The sequence below is a fragment of the Rhodamnia argentea genome, chromosome 7, assembly GCF_020921035.1.
Source record: "Rhodamnia argentea isolate NSW1041297 chromosome 7, ASM2092103v1, whole genome shotgun sequence".
Classification (NCBI taxonomy): Eukaryota; Viridiplantae; Streptophyta; class Magnoliopsida; order Myrtales; family Myrtaceae; genus Rhodamnia; species Rhodamnia argentea.
This window is the reverse complement of record NC_063156.1, coordinates 6,144,322-6,168,717: the sequence shown is the minus strand read 5'-3', so window position 1 is coordinate 6,168,717 and position 24,396 is coordinate 6,144,322. Positions and strand designations below refer to the sequence as shown.

The following is a 24,396-nucleotide window of genomic DNA, read 5'->3' as shown; positions in this document are numbered from 1 at the left end:
TGAGGTGACATTGCTGCAGAATTTTAACATGATCGAATATCTTTTAGACGCCATTTCTGCAGAATTTAACATGATTGAATACCTCTTTCTAAATCTACAAAAGATTTTTTTTTTTTTTTGCAACGAATCTCTATTTCCAAAGAAATACGAAACGGTGTCTTAACTTCTTTGTAGTTCTGACGTGGTTCTTTCATGTGTAGCGTTTTCAGGTCACAGGGTTCAGTGTTTTCACTTGAATTCCTAGACCACCTACCGAGAATTCGTTTCATGGGTGTTTTCCTTATATTTTTCCTAACCAAGAAAGCTCTCGAGTAGAGAATCTTAGACAGAAAGCTCTCGAGTCGAGAATCTTAGACAGATCTCTGCTCGGTTAAGTTCAAGGGGGGGTTTGATAACGCTTGGACCTCTGTCAAATTATTCCTATATCACTTGAATTTCAAGAAACTCCGATGGAGACGGACACTGTCTCTCTCCCGCTCCACTTCGAACAACAACGAAAACTACAAGGTTAGGAGCTGTGTCCCCATCGAGCCGTCGTCTTCCGCTGCAGGAAATCAAGTCTTCGCTCTCATCTGGAACAGTGATTTGCAGGAAAGCTTTCCGAATACATCTTGTGCCGCTACCAACCTGCTTTGCAGTGAGCGAAAACTGTCATTTTTCACCGGTATCTTTTGTTGACTCCTGGCTTACCCTGTCTAGATATGAACATTATTACAAGAATGAAAGACCGGAAGAGTGTCTGGAACATGTTCAGGAACGGATTAGTGTCGTTTTAAATGGTCGTTGCAACAGTTCCTCCGAGGTCAAGTATGAAAGAACTAGAGTCAACAGGACATGAATTACATGTTTAAACGGAGGACTGAGCGTTTTCACCTGAAAAGGGCGCGTTTTCTTGTATAAAACACACCCACCTGGTTATTCACTGCATAGAGAGAGGCTTAGCACCAGGAATGGCTTTACACTCACTTTCCTTCATTCTTCCCCATGCTTTTATCTTCCTGTTGCTTCACCTAGCCATACCATACTACAATACGGCCGCGAAACATGGCCACCACCCCGGCCGACACTATCAGTATCGGCACCAATCTCACCATTCCCACGTGTCCAACCCCCGACTCTACCAAGCCTACATTGCCCTTCAAGCGTGGAAACGCGTAATCTACTCCGACCCACATAACTTCACCACCAACTGGTCCGGTCTGTCTGTCTGCAACTATTCGGGTGTTTATTGTGCGGCGGCACTTGATGATCCCAAAACTCAGGTGGTAGCCAGTATCGATCTAAACCATGCCAACATAGCCGGGTTGCTCCCAGAAGAATTAGGCCTTCTGACCGACCTCGCCATCCTCCATTTGAACAGTAACCGGTTCTGCGGAATACTGCCGCAAACCTTGGCAAATCTCGAGCTTCTGTATGAACTCGATCTCAGCAACAACAGGTTTGTGGGAACTTTCCCTTCGGTTGTTCTCTCCATGCCTTCTCTTCATTATCTCGACATCCGCTACAACGAGTTCGAGGGGTCATTGCCCCCGGAACTCTTCAAGAAAGGTCTAGACGCGGTATTCGTCAACAACAACTGGTTTACTAGCGTCATACCTGCAAATTTGGGCCGGACTTCGTTTTCAGTTCTCGTGCTGGCGAACAACAACTTCAGTGGTTGCTTGCCGCCCAGCATAGCCGGCTCTGCCGATACTCTGGAGGAGTTGCTTCTAATCAATATCAGTTTGTCGGGGTGTTTACCGCCCGAAGTTGGGTTCCTGTATAAACTGAGAGTGCTGGATGTTAGCTTGAACAACGTCGAAGGTCCTATACCCTACAGCCTCGCGGGGCTAGCGCATCTGGAGCAGCTGAACTTAGGACACAACATGATGACCGGCGTCGTGCCGTCGGGCGTGTGCATCTTGCCGAGCTTGGTGAACTTCACCTTCTCGTATAACTACTTCTGCGAAGAGGAAGGGATATGCGCGAATTTGACGTCGAAAGGTATAGCCTATGATGAGAGCCATAACTGCTTGCCCGAGAAGCCGTTCCAGCGGAGCAAGGAGGAATGTCAAGCCGCTCTCGAGCACCCGGTAGACTGTTTCCAGCATCCGTGTGGGGGCGGTTTCCGCGGTCCGGTCGCTTTTGCTCCTCTTGCGGCGGTCCCGGCAACAGCTCCTCTTCCTTCATCACCTTCTCCTTCTCCTTCAAGTCACTCCTAGTTTACCTTATATGTAATCAAAACGATGTAGGTGAGGCTCCTGAAGCCAAAATAACTTTCAGACTTGTATGTATCTATACTCTGGATGTTACTCCAAAGATTGTATGTATGTATTTCATCACTTTTCTCCTCTCGAAAAATCCAATTCGTGTATTTGTCACCCTTGAGAAACTGATCAATAAAAAGAAAATCGATTAATAAATGTTGTCTCTTGAGATGACTTTGACATGAGATTAGGCAAATGTTTGATTGTAACAAGTCCAAAAAATTTCGTTGGTAACATTCTTCAATTATCAACAAACTTAATATTATTGGTAACATTCTTCAATACCCAAAAAAAAAAAAAAACTCCCAATTTTAGCATGTATCCAAATTAGAGAGTTATTATCCCGACAGTCTGATATTATTTATGATCTCACGATTTTTCAATTAATGAGTATTTATGCAAAACATGCGGTGACGGTGTGTAGATTTATGGTCGAAATAACCGACAAGATCTATTAGATTGTCATGAAAGCATTTTCCTTTCAATTATATCTAAAACTTTTTTTATCTCATAAAAAATTCCAAACCTTTATTTTTTTTCTAATTCTTTGGGGCTAATACCCAAAAAAATATCTAACTTTAGCATATGTCCCAATTATATCCAATTTTTTTTCTTCTCATAAAAAATTCACAGTTTTTATTTTTGTTCCAATTCTACCACCGTTAATCTTCCATCTATAATTACTGTTAATTATTCCTACGCGGCTCGAATTTTCTCGCCGAACTTACTAATGAATTTTTGAAACTCGAAAACAACAAATTTTACGGACAACGAGATTTGAGATCATTCTTCCAAATAATAAGATCTCCATGCCGGTTGTGCTTTAGGCTGTTGATTGCCTAGGAGAATCCAAAACGCATTGTCTTGAGTAGCTCTGTACCTCTCGGCAATGTCTAGGGGAAGCAGACAACAAAAGAGAAGTTGAGGATTTTTTTATGTCAGCTTTGCCGAGGTGTAATTCATTAATGACATGAAAATGTCACGTAAGATTAACTAATGGTGATTATGGACAGAAAACTAGCGGTAGTAGAATTGAAACAAAAGTAAAAGTTGTGGATTTTTTATGAGATAAATTTTTTTTGGACATAATAGGGATAGATGCTAAAGTTGAGGATTTTTTTTTTTTTTTTGGATATTAGGCCCAAAGAATTATGACAAAAATAAAAATTGTAGGTTTTTTATGAGATAAAGTTATTGTTTGAATATAGTTGGGACTGGGGCTCTTTTGGGTATAGTACCCTTTTTCATTCCTGTACAAAGTCCAACAATTAACTTCAACGTTTTCTGTTTACATTTAACAAATAAAAAGTAATTAATTAGCTTTTTCTCCAAAGAAAATATGAATTAACTCGAAAGCAAATGAGATGAATCTCGAATTGTCAACATATTTTCCTTTGCATTGAGTTACATAGTCTTTCGCATAGAAAAAACCATATAACGTATATCACAGTGCGATGCACCCTTATTGGGTTGTCTTAATCCTAAAACCTTAATAAGTGCTAAGTACAAGAAAATTCCTCGACAATCACGGAGTCAATAATTGAAATATATTGAATTGGAAATTTTTACCGTGGCAACGTGGGGATTCTTCCTCGTTCTCACTAAAAGGGATTTGAATCCAAGGGCCAATCAGATCAAATCAGGCAAGATGAACAGGCAAACTCATTTTGCTGATTTTTCAAGTAATCTCCGAAACTAGTTAGTACTTTTGATACGAAGTTACTAGACACTCTACCAATTAAAACTTTTGCTTCTGTTTTAGGAAGTTGTCGAGCAATCTTAAGCTTTACAAATGGCCAGTGTAATCATACGTACTTGAGTTGACTACTGGCCAATAGAAGAAACAACTCCTGAAAACCCTGAACTTACAGAACACCACTTGCTTTTACCCAAGAGATAGCTATAGCTAACGTTACCTTCTTCTCATCAAATTTGTCCTCCCTTAGCACTGAGTGTTGAGAGAGCTGTTAAGGCTGCGGATACAGTGGCTGGCAAGTGTGAACTAAGCTCGACGTGGCCGCCATGAAAGGCACAAGTCGCGCATAGAACAAATGCATAGGCTACCGGCAAGGAGCGGCTTTTGTGTTACCTTCTATTCTCAATTCCTTGGACAAACAAATCCGAGGCAGAATAAAAGAGCACATGAAATGATATTGAGAACTTTCCACTTCTTGTGATTTCTGTACTTAGTGAATATACATTATAAGGCAAAAAGAAGAAAGAATCGTGTCAGCTATTGACTCTATAGTTGTCTCTGATTTAGCATCTACTGCAGTTTGGAGACGTTTACATTATTACCACCGTCTCAATATGGGCTACAGAAAAAATGAGTTGCATCCGACACCTGAAATCACAGAATACAGATATATTAACAGAGAGAGAGAGAGAGAGAGAGAGAGAGAGAGAGAGAGTTTGTGACTTCCAAACTGAGAACTTATATCTAATTTTTGAAAATTCGTACTGCTAATTTAAAAACTTAAATCAACCGATATATTTAGATGGCGCCATATTACTGCGACTTACAATTGTGTTTGATATTACATAATGTACAAGCTGAACAGTCCTCAGGCTGGTGGTAGTGGGCGTCGGCAGGTTGGGCATTCCATCTTTATATCCATCCATCTTTGCAAGCAGCCTGAATGAAAGAAATGGTCACATGGAGTCACCTGCAAGAGTAATTCAAACTGTCGTCAGCAAGTAGATAACACACAAAAGAAGATAAAAGAACTAAAAGTTGCAGAAGTAAACCATGCAATCATTTGACCGCTGACTAAGATCGATAGAAGTCATGCAAATGACACAGTCTGTAGTGTGGCTTGAATCCTTATCAAACCGCCTGTAGTAGCTATATTTCTCTGGCAAAATCTGCAAATTTGCACCAGGATGAGATCTCCATCACAGATGTTTAGTAGATGGGGAATAGCTTCAGATAAAAAGCTGATAGAATGAGGAGTTGACAATGAGTCAATGACAACCTCCGTGCATTCGCACTTGCACACAGGCAGGCATTTCATAATTGAGGTTCATGAAATACTCAGAAAACAAAATATCCTTCACGAAATCATTTTCTCTCCTTTACGTGTGTCGCTGAAAACTTTCAAAAAGTTCAGAGACAGTGCAAGCTAAAGCCAGAAAGCACCTTGTTCCCATGAACCCACCATTAGATAAGCAATCAGACCCAAATGCTGAACAAATGCTTCAAATACTCGAGCCCCAAATTCCTAATTCGAACAGGTAATTTTCGAGTGCAAGAATTTTAAGGCGAGGCAAAGTAGTAACCAGTTCTTCAGTTAAAAAAGTACAGCCTAACTTCAGTGGGAAATTTGTTCATCAGGGAAATGCATGCCACATGAGAAATTCATCTTTTCCCCTCGGTAACCCTATAATATTTCCCCAATGTAACATACAAATGCAAGACGAAATGCAGATCCCTTGAGACTCTCAGCAGTTATCAGAAACATCAAACAAGAGACTGAGAGAACATAATCTAATAAGGCTGCAGATGAATTTCGTAAAGACATCCCACCTGACGAGGAATGAACCATCGTGACCCCAAATAATGCTGGAGAAGAAGAATAGATGCTTGGAGTCCAAGAAATACACCCAAGCATATGCACCAGCTTTTGTCAGGCTCAATCCGCATAAAGTTGTATGGGCAGCCAAAAATGTACAATGGGATTGCCAGACGAGTGACAGTCATGCCTAGGATATAATGAGGATGCAACGGTTTTCTTGAATCTCGGAGAACATTTGTAATTATTTGTGGTACCCAGAACGAGTAAATAAGGAGAAGTATGGGACGAATATAATTATGAAACTCGTACATGAGCAGAATGCCTCCCAAAAGGATCCCATCTGGAAAAAATTCCATAATCATCAGTATAAAGGACACCAGTAACCAAATCTAAAAAAGATCGTGACACACAAAAGTCAGTTGCAAAATTTTCAGGGAAGTGAATTCTATACTCGCGTACAAAATAACAGTCCCTCTTCCTTCATAATGAGTTTTGGCCTATCGACTCGGAACAGCATATGGAAGATGGAATAATAAAAACTGGTGCATCAGAAAGTGAACAATTCTCAGTCATCAAATAGCACGCCACAATGTGGAACAGATGCATTAAAGGTTCTTTGGGTGTGGCTACTATCATATCAGTTAACAAGCATTCCTTTTATAATACACAGTTGCTCATCCATAGTATTCTTTATAGTGACCAATAATACTACACCTGACCTGAAAAAATCCTTGTATTACATTCAAACTTTCAAACCCTTGAGTAGTACAAAAAATCCATATCAGAAGTTTGCATTGATAGCGGTACTTACAGAAACGACTATACAACACCGAGAGCTCGCGCCTCATAGTTTCCCAACCCTCTCCGTTGTTCATAGGTCGACTTGCTTTCCATATGGCAAGAAGATACCTCATCTCAAAAATTGAGAAAACTACGAATTTGAAAAATGCCGCGGTTGCAAAAGCATTGAACAAGGACTCTGCATTTCCAAAAGAACATTTTAGGCCATGATCAAGCAAGAGCTAGTCATCATCCTATGTGTCCCTGATATACTAAAACAGAACAAAAAACTGTCCGGAGGAAGGTAACAGCTCAAAAGGAGAACTCATACTTCAAACTACATTTGCATAGAGCATTCAGAAGAAGAGCTGGAGTTAAACGTGTGCTTGCTCTCATGAATCGTGGATGACAAGCAACTATTAGTGTAACGTCATTGCCTAAGAAAAAAAAAAACCGAGAAGCTACATGAATTGATGTCTTAACTTACCTACAAGTATCCCTGCCGTAAGATGTAAGAGGCAGAGATAAGCATCCATAATAGCTTGTTGCCCAATCATTAATATCGAGACCTTGGCAGCTCCCTAGTACATATAGATAAATCAGGGCACTTAGTACAAAATAAAGTGAAAGATGATGACAATTTTCTCTTAAAAATGAGACTCCTTACTGATTGAGTATTGCTATGTTCCATTTGTCGAATTAGGAGGAGAACTTGGAGGAAAGACACCTGAGGCAAGTATGTTAAGGGAAGCACCCGAAAGCTTCTAACAAATCATGATAAGGGCCACTGATCATATGAAAAGGATACAAATGTGACCATCAAGGTGTAATTCACTGCTTTGTTATAATAAACCTCAATGTTTACAGAAGTAGCATTCAGTAGTAAGGGTGCAAAACAGTCCCCATCATCATCCACTGAAGGACTCTCCATTAGACCTTCCATTTGATAATGATCATGTTCACCATCTACAGAAGGTGTGAGAAATCAATGAGCACAAGGACGACGAAAATCGTAATACTTCGCGATACATAGAAGCCTCAGAACACATCTATGTCTCTTCTATAAAAGATTTCACCGGCAAGAAAGCAGGGGCAGACAAGAAATTATAAAATCTTCCAAGCTCCTTGACCCTTGGTGAGCATTCATGGAGATATGGCATGGAGTAAAGAGACAAGGTAAAATTATAAATAATGGGACTGTTAGTGTATCAAAACGGATCTCTCATAGTCACTTTGCTAGCAAGTTCATCGGCTGTCAAAATAGAATTGAAGATTATTTATGTATGGAATGAATAGAACCACCACAAAAATTCGCAAGAGAGATGGTGTTGAAGTTGCACGCATATTTCACAAAAAGTCTGCAAGAAACGTACTTTAACAACCATTTTTTACTATAAGAATATTATGCTGAGAGAGCTCCCATACCATCTTTTTTGGAAGAAATATGTGAGATTTGAGCTGCAAACTCGATGTTACAATGTTTCTCCACATCATAGATTGGTGCTGCACATGATAGTATTCCCTCAAGAAATTGGAAAATCAAATAACAAGAGATACCATGAAAAAGGTAAAAGGTTAGTTGCTTATTACAATTCTTCCTTCTCCATATCTTTTTTCGTGGAGATTCTTGAAAAACCTGGGATGAGAAGACTCCAAGCTGCATCAGAATACAAAGTTGCTGCTGTCACAACCTCTTCAATAAGATAACAAAATGAGGAAAAAAATATAATTTGATAAGCATCATCAAAATATTAAAATTAGAGAAAGAGAGGAAATCAGAACAACCAAAAAGAATTGCTGGCTTATATTGGAAATGAGAATTTGAAAGAGCTTTCGACTAAACTAATTTATCAGTTATCACCAGCGGAATACTAACAGTTCCCCATATTTAGAATCTACTCTAGCAAGGACACTCATCCCATTGACTCACATAACTTATCAGTTATCACCAGCGCAGACATACTATAAATAGTATTAGGAATGACACTCATCCAACTCAGTTCTGTTGACAAGAAACACAGAGTCAAACCTCAACTCAAGCATTTCCTTCAGACAAAGCAGCAATCAAATGGTCAGTGTATATTGTGAGGAACTTTAGGAACTCGGAAATTTAATGTGCATCTTGGTTGTTTCGATCTTGGAGAAGGTAACTTTCTAATTGGGATGAGATCATTTGTTCGTGGCCTGCAAAGCACGGATCATCTCTCTCAAATCTTTGTACAACCTGTTTGACTTTTACTTTGGAAGATAGAGGAAAGTCCAACATCCTCTGAAAGCTATTTGAAGGTTCGGGATGCCACCAAAAGTTCTGTTTTTCTGCAGGAAGCAGCATTAGCATCTTAACCTTGGACAGCTAGAAGGGGTAAAATCTTGATAATGAGATTTTGCCTGCGTCAGGGGCTAAGGAGACAATAGTTCATCTGTTGTTCCATTGCTCCTGGTCAGTACATTTTTAGACCTGGGCCAGGGCTTCTATAAGCATTGAACGTATAAGACCCGAAGCTTAATCTATTAGGTAGACAAGAATAACATGTATATAACGTCTAGAAAAACCCCTTAACAAAATGATGTGAGATATCTCAACACCTCTCACATGCAAACCAAATGAAGCACAGCACAAGGGATTGACATGGGCAATAAGACAGCACGAGTAACAAACTGTTAGATGGGGTATGGACAACTGGAAACTCATTATGGCTTCATGCCATTATTTTCAACACCGAAGGTCTAAGTTATTAGTCATTGGGGGGGAGGAGAATATCATGTACAGGAAGCACAGACAAAACAATGTGATATATACTAGTTCAAAATAGCAGCTAGAAAATCAGTTTGCAGACAAGCATGGACTGCAATTTGACCAAGCAAAAACAAGATGCGCCTGAATACAATATCTCTGGCAACTTTTGGGCTATTTGGAAGGAAGAAGTAGAACTGTCGACAGAAAGGAAAGACACCTAGGCTACTATTGGAATTCTGGGTTGTTTACTTTGAGCTTTTAATTTAAGCAAGAAACAATCCCTGATGTAAACAACTTGCTGATTTAATAGACTCAAACTCATATAAATAATAGGATAAATGCGGAGGCACTCCCTTTGTGCCATTTTAAATGCAATAATTTTGTTGGACTGATGAAAAAATGGCACTATGTAGAACAAAGTTGCGACAATTAGACTACCTTCGATCTAATATGGCTGTTCAATGATTAGTCAGTTATTTAGTTTTCAGCAATAGACAATTCTGTTTCCAGCCATTATGATCTTAATATTCCATGGTCCAATCCAAGAATCTGGTTTCCTGGGTAAAATTCATATTCCACTTATTAAGGTGTGGGTATTGTGCAGTCACGAGCTTATGCACTACACGACTGTACAATATTGCCAAAATATAGTTTTCAAATAGATTATCAGACTACAGAAGGATATGATGGATTGACAAGATATACAACTCCCTGTGCAGATGATGTAACTGATCTCTACATGAAAATCAACTACCCAAGCCAGATCTAAGGCCCCATAAAAAGAACCAACCTAAATATTGTATTTATTTATCTGATGCCCAAGAAGAGATAAGGTTCGGTATCCCCAACAATACAAAGCTGTTCCCCAGAAATACAAAGCTGGAACCCAAACATGCAACAAGTAACTGACACGAAAAACTGTCAAATCATAAAGTCTAATAGAGAAACAGCTCATTTTGAGAATTATAAAAATTAGATGCAAACATGAAGGGAAAAATTTACCAAATGATAAGGATTTGATAATATGTAATCATCATCTTGGCTAAACTCACCCTCTTTTCCACTGCAAGATGGTAATACATAGAAGAAATCAGAACATAAAGTGATGAGGTTGGATGCATGAGAAGAAAAAGAAGAAACTGATGAGCCTACTCTGCAGATGAATAACAAGTGCATACAAATGATTAACCAACATTTAACCAACAGGCAGGTAGGAAAAAATAAAAGCAAATTTCAGTTTTACAAAATTTTGAGACAAGAATAGGATGAATGACCTGAATTTAGTTTCAAACAAATGAAAAAGATCTCACTGAGGTCTAATCCAACCATGTGGTCAGACATAAATCATCTGCTACAGAATGAATTCAGGATGGAATAATCTGATTTAAAGATGTTCTTCAAGTGCAACAGTAAAATCAGACGGATGAACATATATTCCACCAACAAAGTCTACAGCTTACAAAAAACTGTGAGAGAATCTTAAGATGCAACACTGACTTTTGGACAATTATGCGCAAATAATACCTATTAGCTACCATTCGAAGCTGTCTAAATGGCCATATATATACACCTTCTATCCTGATTCGAGCACCGCCAACAGTCCGCTCCTTGTCAAAAACATCCTGAAAGACAATGACTCCCTAACACCACCAAAAGCAGTTAAAAGTATTATAAGCTAACAAAAACAATCTAGTATTATAAGCTAACAAAAACAATCTGTTACTACTACACAGTATCTGCAAAAGTATCCACCAAATGCATACTTCCTGATGTCACAATGTAGCCAGAAAGTCATGGAATGTGTAATATATACTCACGTTAATGTCTACTCCCCATTACCTGAATATAATGTACACCAGCTATTTTTGTGTGGGTACTAACTAATTCAACCATAGAGTTGCCACTAGATCTTTTGAAATCTGGAAACCTCGAAGAGCTATTTGTTGAATCTAGAAATCTCCAAGTACCTGCAATATCATGTTCCCAGACACATTTATGGCCAAATTAGATGAAGAGAAAAAACTAGGAATGAAAACCAAAGGCTCCATACAGATCAATTAAAAGCAGAGACAACAGGTCAGAGCACCAAACTTCTGTATTTGGAAATTCAGAATTACAAGCACTCCTAAAACTCCGAGTAAGGTAAAAAAATCCATATCGAGGTTGATCTAGCCAGAAAATAATTACAAACCTTTGTAAGTTCCACTTATATTCCATTCACCAAGTTGACCCGATTCATTTTCATCTTTCCTAATAAACAACCCCTGCAGGAAACTAAACAAGTCAGTATAGTCACCTTCCCTTACTTCCTAATTATGCACATGAAACACAGGAAACATGTCATGTCATAAACTAGTTTTGAAAAGGTTATTAAGCCAATGTGATTCTAGGTAATTAAGAATAGGCTTCGCTCCTCCCTCCCGCTTTCTCATGGATAGGATGTTGAGAAGGACGGTGATTCAAACCAGGCAACTGCAGCATAGTCATTAACTTATTCAGTCTTAGGGATTGGTTGAGATCCAGATTGCGAATTATTACAAAGCATATGAACAGATTGGTTGAGATCCAGATTGCGAATTATTACAAAGCATATGAACAGCATCAAGCAAAAAAAATGCGTCAAGGGAAGAGGCTCTATTATCAATTATGTTGATGCAAAGGCAACTTAACAACAAGAGCTACGACAACCAAGCCTTTTGTCCATAGGATGTTCTACACACTTTATTCAGGCTCTCCAAGAAGCCACTGGAATTCATGACAAGCAAAGATCAGCTCTGGATAGAAGATCATAGCATGGTCTCTGCTTTAAACTACTTGGAAGAGATTTTCAAGCTCACTGGTGTACAAGAGTGGATCAGGCAAGAGTGATGGGGGTTTTGGCATCAATCCATCATGTCTATTCTCCTTTTTGTGAGACAACTTCCTCAATTCTGTTTAGCTGCTCAAGGATGAGATATTTACGCTACTTCTAACAATCTAGGGTAGAGATTCCAATGTAAGGGAAGGTCAATGGCTATGAGCTGCACTCTTAAAAGATCCAGAAGTAGCTATAGCTTTATGGAGGGCAATACATCTTAAGGTGAAAAATGTCATGAAATGGAATTTTCAGGAAGAAATCCTCCGGAATTGACTAGTTCCCAAGGCAGTGAATTCTGTGTGAAAGTGTACTCTGAACACATTTTAATGAGGGATGACTGTTGATGATGTAGAGGGAGAACGAAAGGGTGCATTAAACAAGAATCAAAGCTACTCCGACACTGCAGTTGTTCTGTCAAGCTCCCTGGTGGGGACTGCCCGGTTCGATAGAATAAATAGCTTCCAAAGTTGAAAACTCACTTTTCACGTTGGTTGCTCAGTCTCTTGACTTGTTTAGAGGGAGAGACTTTATTTTTGGTAGTGGTAACTATTTTCGCACCAAAGGGCGCCTGACCATCCAATCTAACACGTCACTCTAGTACATTGGTTGTGGAGTGACCCATGTACATGAACTGTACTTACTACTTACTATCCGTTCCCTCATTATGGAACTTTGATAGGACAGCAAAAGTATGAACCTAGATGAGTATAGTAAGCTTGTTGTCACATAATAGCCCCAATCCCTGGCATCACTCTCTCCTCAATTGTAAGACCAGGATAACTTTCAGTAGTACGTGAAACTTTAACTGACTGGACCGCCTGCTCTATACAAATACATGGTAATTCATCTGCACAGGGAGGGTATGACTAGATGGACCAAGGAATGTCTGATTCGCTATGAGCTCACCCACAAAATCTCATTAACGAATCTTAAGTGCCCCCCCTATAAAGTCGGTCAACAATCACACTTGCAAACAAAATGCAAGACCATCAAAGCGAAAACTCGCTCAAATGCCACAAGCACAAACCCACCATCATGCAATCATCCCAACAATTCTCAATTTAATATCCAAACGTGAAAAAAATCCAGCTTCAGTCTCAACTAAACTGACCGATTCAATAATTCACCGAACATAAAAAAAAAAAAAAAACAGTCAACTAACCTCGTCGACCCAAGACCGGCTCATCTCCCTCAACGGCCGCAGAGCCGCCACCGGGCGATAGAACAAAATTCCCAGCCATAGTCCGAGCTTTATCGCCTCGGAGCGCAACAACCGCAGCTTCCTCCTCGCGGCGACCATGTCAGAAAAAAAAGAAGAAAAGAAGAAGAACAAGAAGAAGAATTTTCAAGCGCGGGTCAACTGCAATTGAACTTGAGCTCCCAATCGCGGCCTCGTTGACTGCTGCGATCACCGAGCGGGTTGCCAGAAAATGATGCGAAGGCCATGGACTGAGGGGGAGTTTAGGAGGGAGCGAGGGGGGGCGTTGCTTCGAGTGGAGTCAAACCATGAAACCCAACAGCCACAACAACTCCCTCTGGACAACGCGTCACACCCGTTTCGGATGCGGATGGCGAGAGCTCAACGGCTTAATCCCCCAAGAAAAAAAGCTCCCAAATTTAATATTAATCAGATGCAACAAACCACAGCAGCAACGAGGAGGAGGCGACGGAGCCGAAGGAGAAGTCACCGCGACAGCGACCTTCACCAGAAGGGATTTGGACCAGAAACCGCAGGCATCCAAGTGGGAAACATCGAAATTATACGACCAGGAAAAGTATGATTACTGGGTCGGATTCAGTCGCAGCTCACACTGACTGACCATGGAGGCCGGAGAAATCCAAAGGAGAAGGTAAAAGAGAGGTCAGAGAAAGACAGAGAGAGAGAGAGAGAGAGAGAGAGAGAGATTAACGAGGCGGGACAATGTCACGCGATGAAGCGCTTCGTGGGGGACACTGTCCACTGGATTTCGACACGTGTAGTCACGACACGTGTATGGAACATGATCAGAATCTATGATTAATCCTAGATTTCGAACCACTGCGATAAATCTCGCGCAATTTATCGTAATTCTCGTAACAACGTGAAAAGTTGATTCGGAAATTCAGATAGATTTTTTTTTTGGTCAAATAAGATAAGATTCGATCGCTATCGAACCCCTTTGAGAAACGGACTTCTCAGGTGGGCATAAACCTATTCGACACAAAAAATAAAAAAATAAAAAAATAGGGGGGGGGCATAAACCTCTGTGACAATTCTTCCCATGATAGTAGCAACTACATAGGACGACCAAATGAAAAGAATTAAAGAGAAAATGGAGAACGTGGGATTTTCTACTGTCCCCTGGATGTTTTTACAGGATCAATCTACCTGTTAGTGTGGATGGTTGGATAAAAAGGGAAAAAAAAAATGATCGGGAGTTCAACCTAGGAAGGTTTCCCTCCGAACTCATTCTCATCACGGGCAAGGTGTCTAGCTTGATATACAGAGGCTAGCGGCCGATCGCTTATCTGAGATGAGTCCTCCGAGTTCCCTACGTTGCTTTTTTTCCTTGGAGAGAGAAATTACGGAGAAAACTTACAGGGAGATCCCTCCACCATATCGGGGAGTTCCTTCTCCTATTTCTCCTTGAGCCTTTTAAGGACCTGCTTAGGTCTAATGGTATGATGTCATATCTGATTTGCAAAATCGATTTTCTGTCGTAATTGATGATAAAGGAAAGTTACGGATGCAAAAATGTCATACTTACGCCTAGTTAGGCAAAGTTTCACCGAGTGAGGAAAATTACTATCGTGTAGACCATGAAATTTTATGTAGTTAAAATAAAAAGTAAGGTCAGTTAGATTTTTTACTAACAACAACGAAAAATTTACCAAAATAAGTCGTAACTCTACTGTACATATACTAATTCAGTTCTAAACTTCTCAACGTGGCTAATTTATATTTAAACCTTTTTATAATTTGTCAACATATGATGAGTTTGGTTCAACTTTCCCAAAGCCCATTGGGGAAAATGCAAGGCATTTGACAACCATTTTCAAGGGCCTTCGGATGAAAACTGGCCTTGGGAATGTTGATATCTCAATGTTGTAGCATTGGACTTTTAGCATTTGGCCAAATACTGAGCTATGATTTTTTCTTCCAAACTTACCCTCACTTATTTTTTCAAATTTCAATTTTGCCCCTCATTTTTTGTTTTATTATTTTTCAAATAAAAAAATCCAAACCTTAGGTTACGGCTGCCAGCTAGCCAAATTTGTGGTCGGAGGATGTAGGCCGAGGCCGACAAGGGTGGGGCGACCCTCGGCGACGCCCTCTTAAGGTCGCGCAACCTCAAGCCTCATCGCCAAGGTCACACCACCCGGTTGACCACCGCCGGGAGTCGCACAACCCCGGGAGACGGCCATTGGGCCTCACACGACCCTAGGGTGGCCCTCGTCGGAGTTGCGCAACCCTTAACCGCAAGCCCGAGCGAGGATTTTACAGGATCGATCTAGCTTTTAGTGTTGATGGTTGGATAAAAGGGAAAAGAAATCGCCTGTCGTATCTGATCTGCGTAATCGATTTTCTATCGTACTTGATGATAAAGGAAAGTTACGAATGCAAAATTGTCACACTTACGTCTAGTTAGGGAAAGTTTTACTGATTGATTAATAACTGTCTTGTAGATTGCGGAATTTTATGCAGTGAAAACGAAAAGTATGGTTAGTTAGATTTTTTACTAACAATAACGGAAAATTTACAAAAAAAAAGAGAATCGTAACTCCATGGTACATATAGTAATTTAGTTCTAAACATTTGAATTTGGCCAACTTAGACTTAAGCCTTTTTGCAATTTGTAATATAGTACTTAGGCCAATTTTAGCCATAAATTACTAACCCAAACGTTAACTGTCCTATATGGTATCGTAGGGGTTGAAGTGGATAGTATTTATATTTTTTAATAACTTTTTAATGTTTTAATAAATTTCTGTTTTCTTAGTTTCTTTTCCACGATGTCCAGCGGGGCCCCATCAACCCTCGCAGGTCACAATAGGAAAAAAAAAAAGTACATAAATTGTACATGTTAGCATCGGCCTCGCAATCCTCGCTGGTCATGCGATGATTGGCACCGACAGGAATCCACATCAATAATTTTTAACTAAAATTGATCCGAATGACTAAATTGATAATGACAAAAAGGAAATTATTGGTCCTCCAATTCTCGGTTGGTCCGCAATATCCTCCAAAATAAAAATACTTGACTAAAATACCAAAACTCCAAGATGTATTGACCAAATTTTTATCGAAAGTTCCGAAAAATTCAAGTACGAGACTACCCGTGTAAACCAAATTTAACATAGCTTTGTTCTTAGGCTTTTCCGTACGTGCATCCCTGTTAAACTTGAAGGGTTAATCCTGATAAAATATTCATATAATAAATCAAGTCTTCATCTAACAACTTTAAAATTTTAAAACAATTAGTAGTAGCCCCACAAAATCTCATTCGGTATCGGAGCGGAATGTCCCGAGTTCAAGCATTTTCAGGCCTTTCAAAACACTTGGCGGTGATCCCACAAAGCCCTACTTGCTTTTAGGTGAAGGGATGCTTTGTTATATTAATATCCTATCAAGTCCCTTACATTATTCGCTTAATTGGCAAATGTAAACAGCATCTAATCCGAAAGCAGTTAGTACAAATAAATAAATATATAACTTTGTCAAATGTGCGATGTTTAATATATTCACATGAATAACGTGGAAAGACATGTCCATAGAATGAGGAAATGACTTAAATTCTTTGTGCGTGTGTCGAATTTTCTTATATGACAGCTCAAACCTCCTATGCAAATAATTGTTCGTAATGAAAATAATACCATTCGACTCTGGAATGAAGTCCTGAGATGATGAGATCAGCTTGATCTGACTCCTCATCTCTGTCCATGGATTTTGGCACGCATCAAATTACCAATTTTACTGTCGGAAGTGTAAATTTACATTGAAGTGTAACCAAATTCAGTTTTTGAGCATATGAGCACTTTTTTACCTTCAACATGCCCTTATTAAAAAAAAAAAAACCGAATCATCGAGATTATTCGTTCTTTTCCTTAAAGCAATAGTTTCTCGATATAATCGTGGTTTTACGAAGATAATCCCTAGCACTTTTTATATAGTTGGAAAGATTAAGCATTGAATTCAGGATAACAATAATTTTTTGAATAAATTTTCGAAAGAATTTCGATGTTATATTGATTCAATAAGTTAATGAAGTATGATTACAAGAGCTATCCATAACCGCAAAAAAAATGATGGCACATACTTTAAAAATAAACTAATATTATTAGGACGATTTCAAAAAAGTTCTATAAAAGATAGATATGTACCAAGATGTTACTTCTACAAGAAAGATGAGATGAGCAAATATTAGATTGGCATCTAATCAACTTAGCTACATTAGGTAGTTCTAATTGGGACTTCGGACCATTGAGTATTATCATAGGTGTTACTTTGTTATGAAATTATCATTTAAATGGGTATGCATTTGGCCTACTTGATAGAAAAGTATAGACGATTGCGTTGAATTTTGTCAAGCGCTCCGGACACAACGTTGGGTACACTAATCTTAGTCGATAAATGTAAATTAGTATCTTAGTCGCAATGCATAGGCATCTTGTTAGTCGATATATACGAATAGCTACATTGTATACTTCACAGGAGAATTGTCCAAAAAGTCCTAAATCTATTTTACGGCGGCCAATTCAATCCTAGATCTTTCGATTGTGCCAATGTAGTTCTAAACCTTTGATAACTTGCCAATTTAGTTCCAAACTTTTCAATTGTGCCAATTTTGTCCCAAAGCTTGTAACGATTGGCTAAGTTATTCTTAAACCTTTTAATAATTTGTCAATGTCGTCCTTTTTGCCAACATAGGTTTATAACTAAATTGGCAAAACTTAAAAAGGTTTATGACTAAATTGACAAAATTTTAGAAGGTTTATGACTAAATTGATACAATTGAAAAATTTATGACTAAATTGACAAGTCTTCATATGGTCTATGACTAAATGGACACAATTGAAATGTTTATAATTGAATTGGCCATTGCATAATAGGTTTAGGACTTTTAGAAAAATTTTCCCATACTTCAACATTAAATGTTACGGACTACTTAAGAAAAGAGAAGTACATGGTAGAAGGTAAACTTAGAGCTTTGGCAACGATTTTTTAACTGAACTGGCTCTCATTGGGTTAGTTGTTGTTAACGATTCCGATCATCCGATTCTATTTTCCAGAATAGAAAAAGATGAGAAACGCATTTGGTAATGAAAATAATTCTGATTCTTAAATTCTCTAATTCTGTTATTGGGAATAGATTTGAAGCGTAAATAAAAAAAATTAGTTCTTTATTCCATAATCACTTTTGAGAAACAAGATCAACAAAGTGAGAATGCTAAGGGAAGCTCTCACTTTGTTCCGACCGTTCGCCGCCGATCGCCACTAGAGTAAAAAATAAGACGTGATTATTTGACTTAAATGAAAAGACGTAATTATTTCACTTTAGTGAATATATCTGTATTCATTCTATTAGCGATGCTATATATGTTTACTTTATAGTGACAAGACATAATTATTTGACTTAAATGATAAAAAAATTGGAAAGGAAAATTGTTTTCACTAACATAAATTTAGTGCGGTTACCAAATGCATTTATGTTCCGAGAATAGAAATTTCGCGTAGTTGCCAAATATGTTTTGATTATCTAAAACTCCTTCAGGGAACATAATAATAAAAAATCAATTTTAATTAGAATTGATGTTTTGGATCAGAATTGTTGCTAAACGCACTATTATATTCTTCAAAAAAGATGTCATTTCAAAGGGAAATGGATATTAGAAGTGCCAAAACTTTCGTATACTACTCATTGTGGTATCAAATTTTTTCATCGGATTACTCAAGTGCTAAATTGAAAATAAATGATTACTTAAGTGCCTCCAACAACAAATTATGGCCATTCAACTCATGTGACTTTTTTTATTTTTATCTTCATGATTTTAATGTCTATGTGGCTTTCTTATAAAACAGGAAGTCCAACATGGACGATGACATGGCCTTAAAACTCTAACTCTATCTCTCTCTCGTTCTTCTTCCTTCTCTGTAATCCCAACTCCACCTTTGACAACAAGCGCAACTCATTCCCCTCACCCCAGCCCCTCCCTAGACATCACCACCTTCATCTCCTCTTGTTCCCACAGCGGCTCCACCGCCTTCGTTGCCACCACCTCCAGCCTCTACGTTCCATTCCACGAGCTCTGGCGCTCCGTCGACTCCCTCGCCTCCCACTTCTCTGCCATGGGCATTCGCAAAGGCGACATTGTCCTTCTCTTCTCCTCCATCTCCTTTCTCGTTGTCTACCTCGCCGTCATGTCCCTTGACGTCATCGTAACCACCACCAATTAGTTGTCCCTCGTTCTTTTAGTCTGAACATATTCTTGCTATATTTCTTTTTTCCAGCATCCGAACCTTCATCACGGCTCACTGTTACCATCCTCAAAATCAAACAAATGAAGCGGCAGACATCTGTTTTTGCAAGTTTCAGTTACGAATTTTGTCTAAAATCTACCAGTTGTGAGGTTCGAGGAAGTGGCTGAATTTTCCCCCAAATCATCTGTGGTTAGGTTATGATTCGAAGAAGAGGTTGAATCTGGGGCAATCATGTGTTAAACATCGTCGTTTAGGGGCTTTCAATGCTGATTGGGCACGTCGATCAAAAGAAATGTTAGAATATTGTCGCGTCCGATGTCCCAAATCAGAGTTGATATTTAAGTAATCATTTTTTTAGGAAGTGATGCCTAAAGTGCTCAAACGAAAAGTTTTGGCATTAAAACGAACGTTGTTTGGAAGTAATGACAATGCTAATGTACTTCTTCGAATTTCATACGGAGAAAGAGATCTATCACCATGTACCATGATCATCATGTCAATGACCACATAAACTAGGATTAAACAACGTTTTTTCTCCTACACGCTCTTTAACAGCATCCTAGGGCATGACTAGAAAGGTGGTAGTGGTGTGTTGGGAAGCTTTCCTTCCAAGCCTTCAAGTTCAACCAGACACAACAAAACCAAAAGAGAAAGAGACGAAGCAAACCTTCTCACGCAATCCCCATGATACATTTAGCTTACCTCCTTCATCAAGAAGACGTGACCGCCAACTTTAGTTGCGTTTAAGGAATTAGCACCACTTCGATAAGGTTAAGGACACGTTGTTAATTGCTATTTCTTCCCCATGAATGAAAATTACACATTTAACCCTCGAATCCGATTGTCCCGTTGAAGGGGCTCGAAACGGCTGGTGAAAATGCAAAATTTACTGAGCCGGATGCGGGGGAGCAAATCAACGGGGAAGAGAGAGAGAGAGAGAGAGAGAGAAGCAAGGCTAATAAAAACCCTAGTAATACGATTTCGTCAGTTTTTTCTTTTGTTTTTGAAAAATGAACTTTAGTGGTATGGCCGTTGAATCCGTCTTGACCCGACACGTGTCGAAATAATTAGGGGGCGATAACGCATGCAAAATTTGGTAAATTAATAACGTCACAGTAGACTAGTCAGTACAGGGCAAAGGTCTCAATGCATTTTCTGCGCAATTTTTCCCTGCATGCATCCTGCTCTCTCAACGGTAACCTCATGAAAATTCTGAAGTGAATCCTCCCTCGGCTCTCTCTATATATACATCTCCTTCCATAAGCCCAATCTTCACCGTTCACCAACTTGTTCTCTCTCTCTCTCTCTCTCTCTCTCTCTCTCTCTCTCTGAGCTATAGCTTTGATTACCAGTCTCTAATGGAGTCCACGAGATTCGTCGCGTGGTTGTTCGTGGCCGTGGCATTGCAGTTCGCAGCTTGTTCCGAAGCCTACGACTTCTATGTGGGCGGCAAAGATGGCTGGGTCCAAAATCCTTCCGAGGGCTACAATCAATGGGCGGGGAGAAATCGGTTCCAAGTCAACGACACCCTCTGTAATATCTCTCTCTCTCTCTATGAAGGGCTAATATGCAATGTCGTATGTTTTCTTGACTTGATGATGTTTTGTCCGTCTTGTGTTTTTTTCGGTAGTTTTCAAGTACGAGAAAGGGAAGGACTCGGTCCTGGTGGTGACGAAGGACGACTACAATTCGTGCGACACCAACAAACCTCTTGTCTCCCTCACCGACGGCGGCTCCAGGTTCAAGTTTGACCGCTCTGGCCCCTTCTTCTTCATCAGCGGCATTGCGGACAGGTGCAATGCAGGCCAGAAGCTCATCGTCGTGGTTCTGGCCATCCGGCCAAAGGCTCATGGCAGCCCCTCAACTCCATCGCCGGTGCCACCCGTGGCCCAACCTCCAGCTTCGCCGCCACCTGGATCGGATACACCGGCGGGAGTGCCGCCGCAGCCGGCTGGTCCAAGCCCGTCGGATGCGGAGGCTCCTGCGCCAGCCCCGTCACGTTCCTCGTCTTCGAAAGTGGGGTTTCCTTGGGCGGGTGGCGTGGGTCTTGTGATCGCTCTTGGAGTTAGTTTGCTCATTGGTGGCTAATTAAATTGGATTTGGCTTGGTTTAATTTATTCTTTGGGCTGTTTAGCTAGAAATTAGGGGTCCAAAGTCTGAGGATTTTCGTTTTTATGAACGTTGTTATATCACATTCTTGACTAATAAATGACCTCGGTTTGATCATAAGATGAACGTTAGCTGGGAAATTCATTTGCATGAGCGCGTCTAAATAGTAAATACTAGTGTTTAAAGGGGCTAGATTGCAATACAGATGGTCATTATTAGCATACTCGAAATTAACCGGCCCAACTTCAGGAATTTCAGTAAATTTTTCTCTTACGTTGAATTTTTTTTCCCCCTCACGTCGAAGAATGACGAACATAAAAATTTCCGGCCTCTTCATCTAAATTATGTTGCCGAGAATAACTAGATCGATCGCTGGATTACGCTGCTAATTAAAAGGCTGATCCAGGGTTTGGTTTCACGTGAAGTTTCGTCGTGGGAATTGGTAAAAGCGGAGCGAGACATACACTAAGGACATCCTCGACATCCTCGCTCTAATGGCGCAAGCAAAACCTTAGCACAAGGACAAGCGCTCGTGACTCGGGCACAAGCCGAAAATTGAGGCTTTTAACGCTATTCCTAGGAGGACATTCCCGTACGTTTGAAAATAGACAAGTTTCATAGCATGCAGGGTTCGTGTAAGGAATCCCATTCGATTCCCTGGCATTCGTCTCTCATTGTCGGTGTCGATCCAGCAGAGTGTTCTCGTGATTGGTGGTTTTTCGATCTCTACGCATTAACTATCAAAAAAGTCATAAATTTATTGTCTTGGCAGTTCAGTCGTAATTCTTTCAATTTGACCAATCTAGTCATAAACCATTCTTTTGCATTTGTACTAATAAATCAATCTGGTCAATTTTGTCCGAGAGCCATTGACATAGACGTCGACATTCCTACATGGTATGGCTGGAGCGGTGCTAATGTGGATGCTTTTTTTTTTTTTTTTAATTTTCTGAAATTTTTATTACTTTTTTTTTTCTTTTTTTCTTCTCTTTTGTTTCTATTTTTTTCCCAACTTTTGCTGGTGAGGGCGTCGTGGCCGAAGAGGCGGCAACGCCCTAGCCGAGCGAGGGTCGGCCGGCATTGGGAAAAAAAAGCAAAGAAAAAAAAAATACTAAGATGATTAAAAAATTCAGAAAAAAATATTAAAATTTGTAACATTTATTTTCGCCAGCACTAGTTGTGCCATGTTAGGACGGCCGGTGTCCATGTCACCAATTTCTGGCCAAAATTGGTCGGATTGACTGAATTGTTAACAATGCAATAGGTCTGCAACTTTTTTTTTTTTTTGTTGATATTTTTCCCTATATTTTCTAGTTCTACATCATTAGAAAGTAGAATTTTTCCTTCCTCAGCCAACTTTCTTTTCTTAGGTAAAGTAGTACTGTAATTCAAACGGAAGTTAGTTAGTTCACCAGATGTTAGTCAAATTGAGAAGCAGCTCTACGACAGAAAACTGATGCTGTGAGTGTGCGAAACCCTAGCAAGCAAGAGCAGGCAAACCTTTAGCGACACCAGAACCAGCAATGAAGACAATCAATGAACTGGAAGAAATAGTTACAGCTACTCAGTCTCAAAGCCACGATCAACAGTATATTAGTATAGTTTACCATGCTAATGAAATTTACTAGAGAATGATATAAGGGGTAAAAAGAAATTAAAAAGAAAAGAAATAAAAAAAGAGAAAAGATATAAAAAAAAAGTAAGCAAATAAAAATCAAGTAGGCAAGAGTGTCGTGAAATATTCTTACTATCTTCGTTTATACAATTTTTAGGTTCATTTAAACCGATATGAGTTCATACCAAATATTGGATATGATAGCATCATGTGAAAATATTCGACTTTATTATTGCGATTCACCAAACAAGGGATATAGCAAAATCCACGATTTTTATATGCTATCTTATCCAGTTCTATCACTACTGGAACTCCGGATGACGAAACGCAACATAAGACTCTTAAAAGACCTAGAGTTTCTAAGCGATAACAATGAGTTTCGATCTTCTTCCGTTGTTATTACAACAATGAATTCCCTGTCCAGTGAATATTGGAACAAAAGCAGGGTTGTACCCGCCAGAATCTGAAAAACAAATCAAGCTTTTATTGTTACTTTGTTACCGAAATATATGTGAAATCGTAGATAAAATTCTTTTCGAATAATTACAAAAATAGGTGGCAAACAAGTTCAAATTTAAAACTAGTGCAGCATGTTTATTCATTGGTAAAAGTTCACTTTTTTAACTAACAAAACAGAGCACAAGGAATGACAGAAGGTTTTGCAAAGCTTATCAACGCTCCCCAGTGTTTCGTCTCTCCAGCCGAATCCAAGCAATGCGGACATGTCCAGAGATAAAAGCATTGTCCCTGAGCTCAAAGGGCTCGTATCATTCACTGCCTTGTTTTTTATTTTTCTTTCTTTTTTCTTCTTGCTGTTTCTTGCGGGGGCTTGTGACGAGTGGGAAAATGGCATGATAAGTTGCGCTATGATGCTGTTGGTTGCGCCACTGGCCGTCTTTGCTCACTTGGTGTGCGACGGCGCGTGCACTTGTGCCTTTGCCCGCTAGATGCTTGAAAATATTCCGCTGAGAAAGGTTGTGAACGTGGGTTCTGCCAAAGTGAGTATAGCCTTTGCCGTGGGTTTGTCCTGTTCTGTTAGATTCAAGTTTGCTTTCAATGCAGCAGTCTAGTTTGCACA

The 24,396-nt window shown here is 39.6% G+C and overlaps 3 protein-coding genes across 4 annotated transcripts; 2 read left to right on the top strand and 1 right to left on the bottom strand.

The window, feature by feature from the left end:
• Positions 1-908: 908 nt before the first annotated feature.
• LOC115754484 (leucine-rich repeat extensin-like protein 4) lies at positions 909-2,379 on the top strand. Its single transcript, XM_030693498.2, has one exon. It carries the CDS (start codon positions 951-953, stop codon positions 2,199-2,201), a length of 1,251 nt encoding a protein of 416 aa, XP_030549358.1. The 5' UTR covers positions 909-950; the 3' UTR covers positions 2,202-2,379.
• Positions 2,380-4,394: 2,015 nt separating this feature from the next.
• Positions 4,395-13,989, bottom strand: LOC115754481 (transmembrane E3 ubiquitin-protein ligase FLY1-like). 2 transcript variants are annotated; one of them, XM_030693495.2, is made up of 15 exons: positions 13,298-13,989; positions 11,470-11,542; positions 11,118-11,245; positions 10,803-10,918; positions 10,281-10,341; positions 8,132-8,198; positions 7,967-8,044; positions 7,350-7,507; positions 7,209-7,268; positions 7,029-7,122; positions 6,573-6,740; positions 5,773-6,101; positions 4,995-5,111; positions 4,763-4,912; positions 4,395-4,590 (listed from the first exon to the last, which is right to left on the bottom strand). In XM_030693495.2, exons 1-14 carry the CDS (start codon positions 13,433-13,435, stop codon positions 4,811-4,813), a joined length of 1,689 nt encoding a protein of 562 aa, XP_030549355.1. In that variant the 5' UTR covers positions 13,436-13,989; the 3' UTR covers positions 4,395-4,590; positions 4,763-4,810. The 2 variants fall into 2 exon arrangements, with proteins under 2 accessions (XP_030549355.1, XP_030549354.1); XM_030693494.2 differs by having other exon boundaries at positions 4,770-4,912.
• Positions 13,990-20,758: 6,769 nt separating this feature from the next.
• Positions 20,759-21,801, top strand: LOC115754487 (early nodulin-like protein 1). Its single transcript, XM_030693503.2, has 2 exons — positions 20,759-21,127; positions 21,225-21,801. The coding sequence occupies exons 1-2, from the start codon at positions 20,953-20,955 to the stop codon at positions 21,680-21,682; spliced, it is 633 nt and encodes a 210-aa protein (XP_030549363.1). The 5' UTR covers positions 20,759-20,952; the 3' UTR covers positions 21,683-21,801.
• Positions 21,802-24,396: the final 2,595 nt, after the last annotated feature.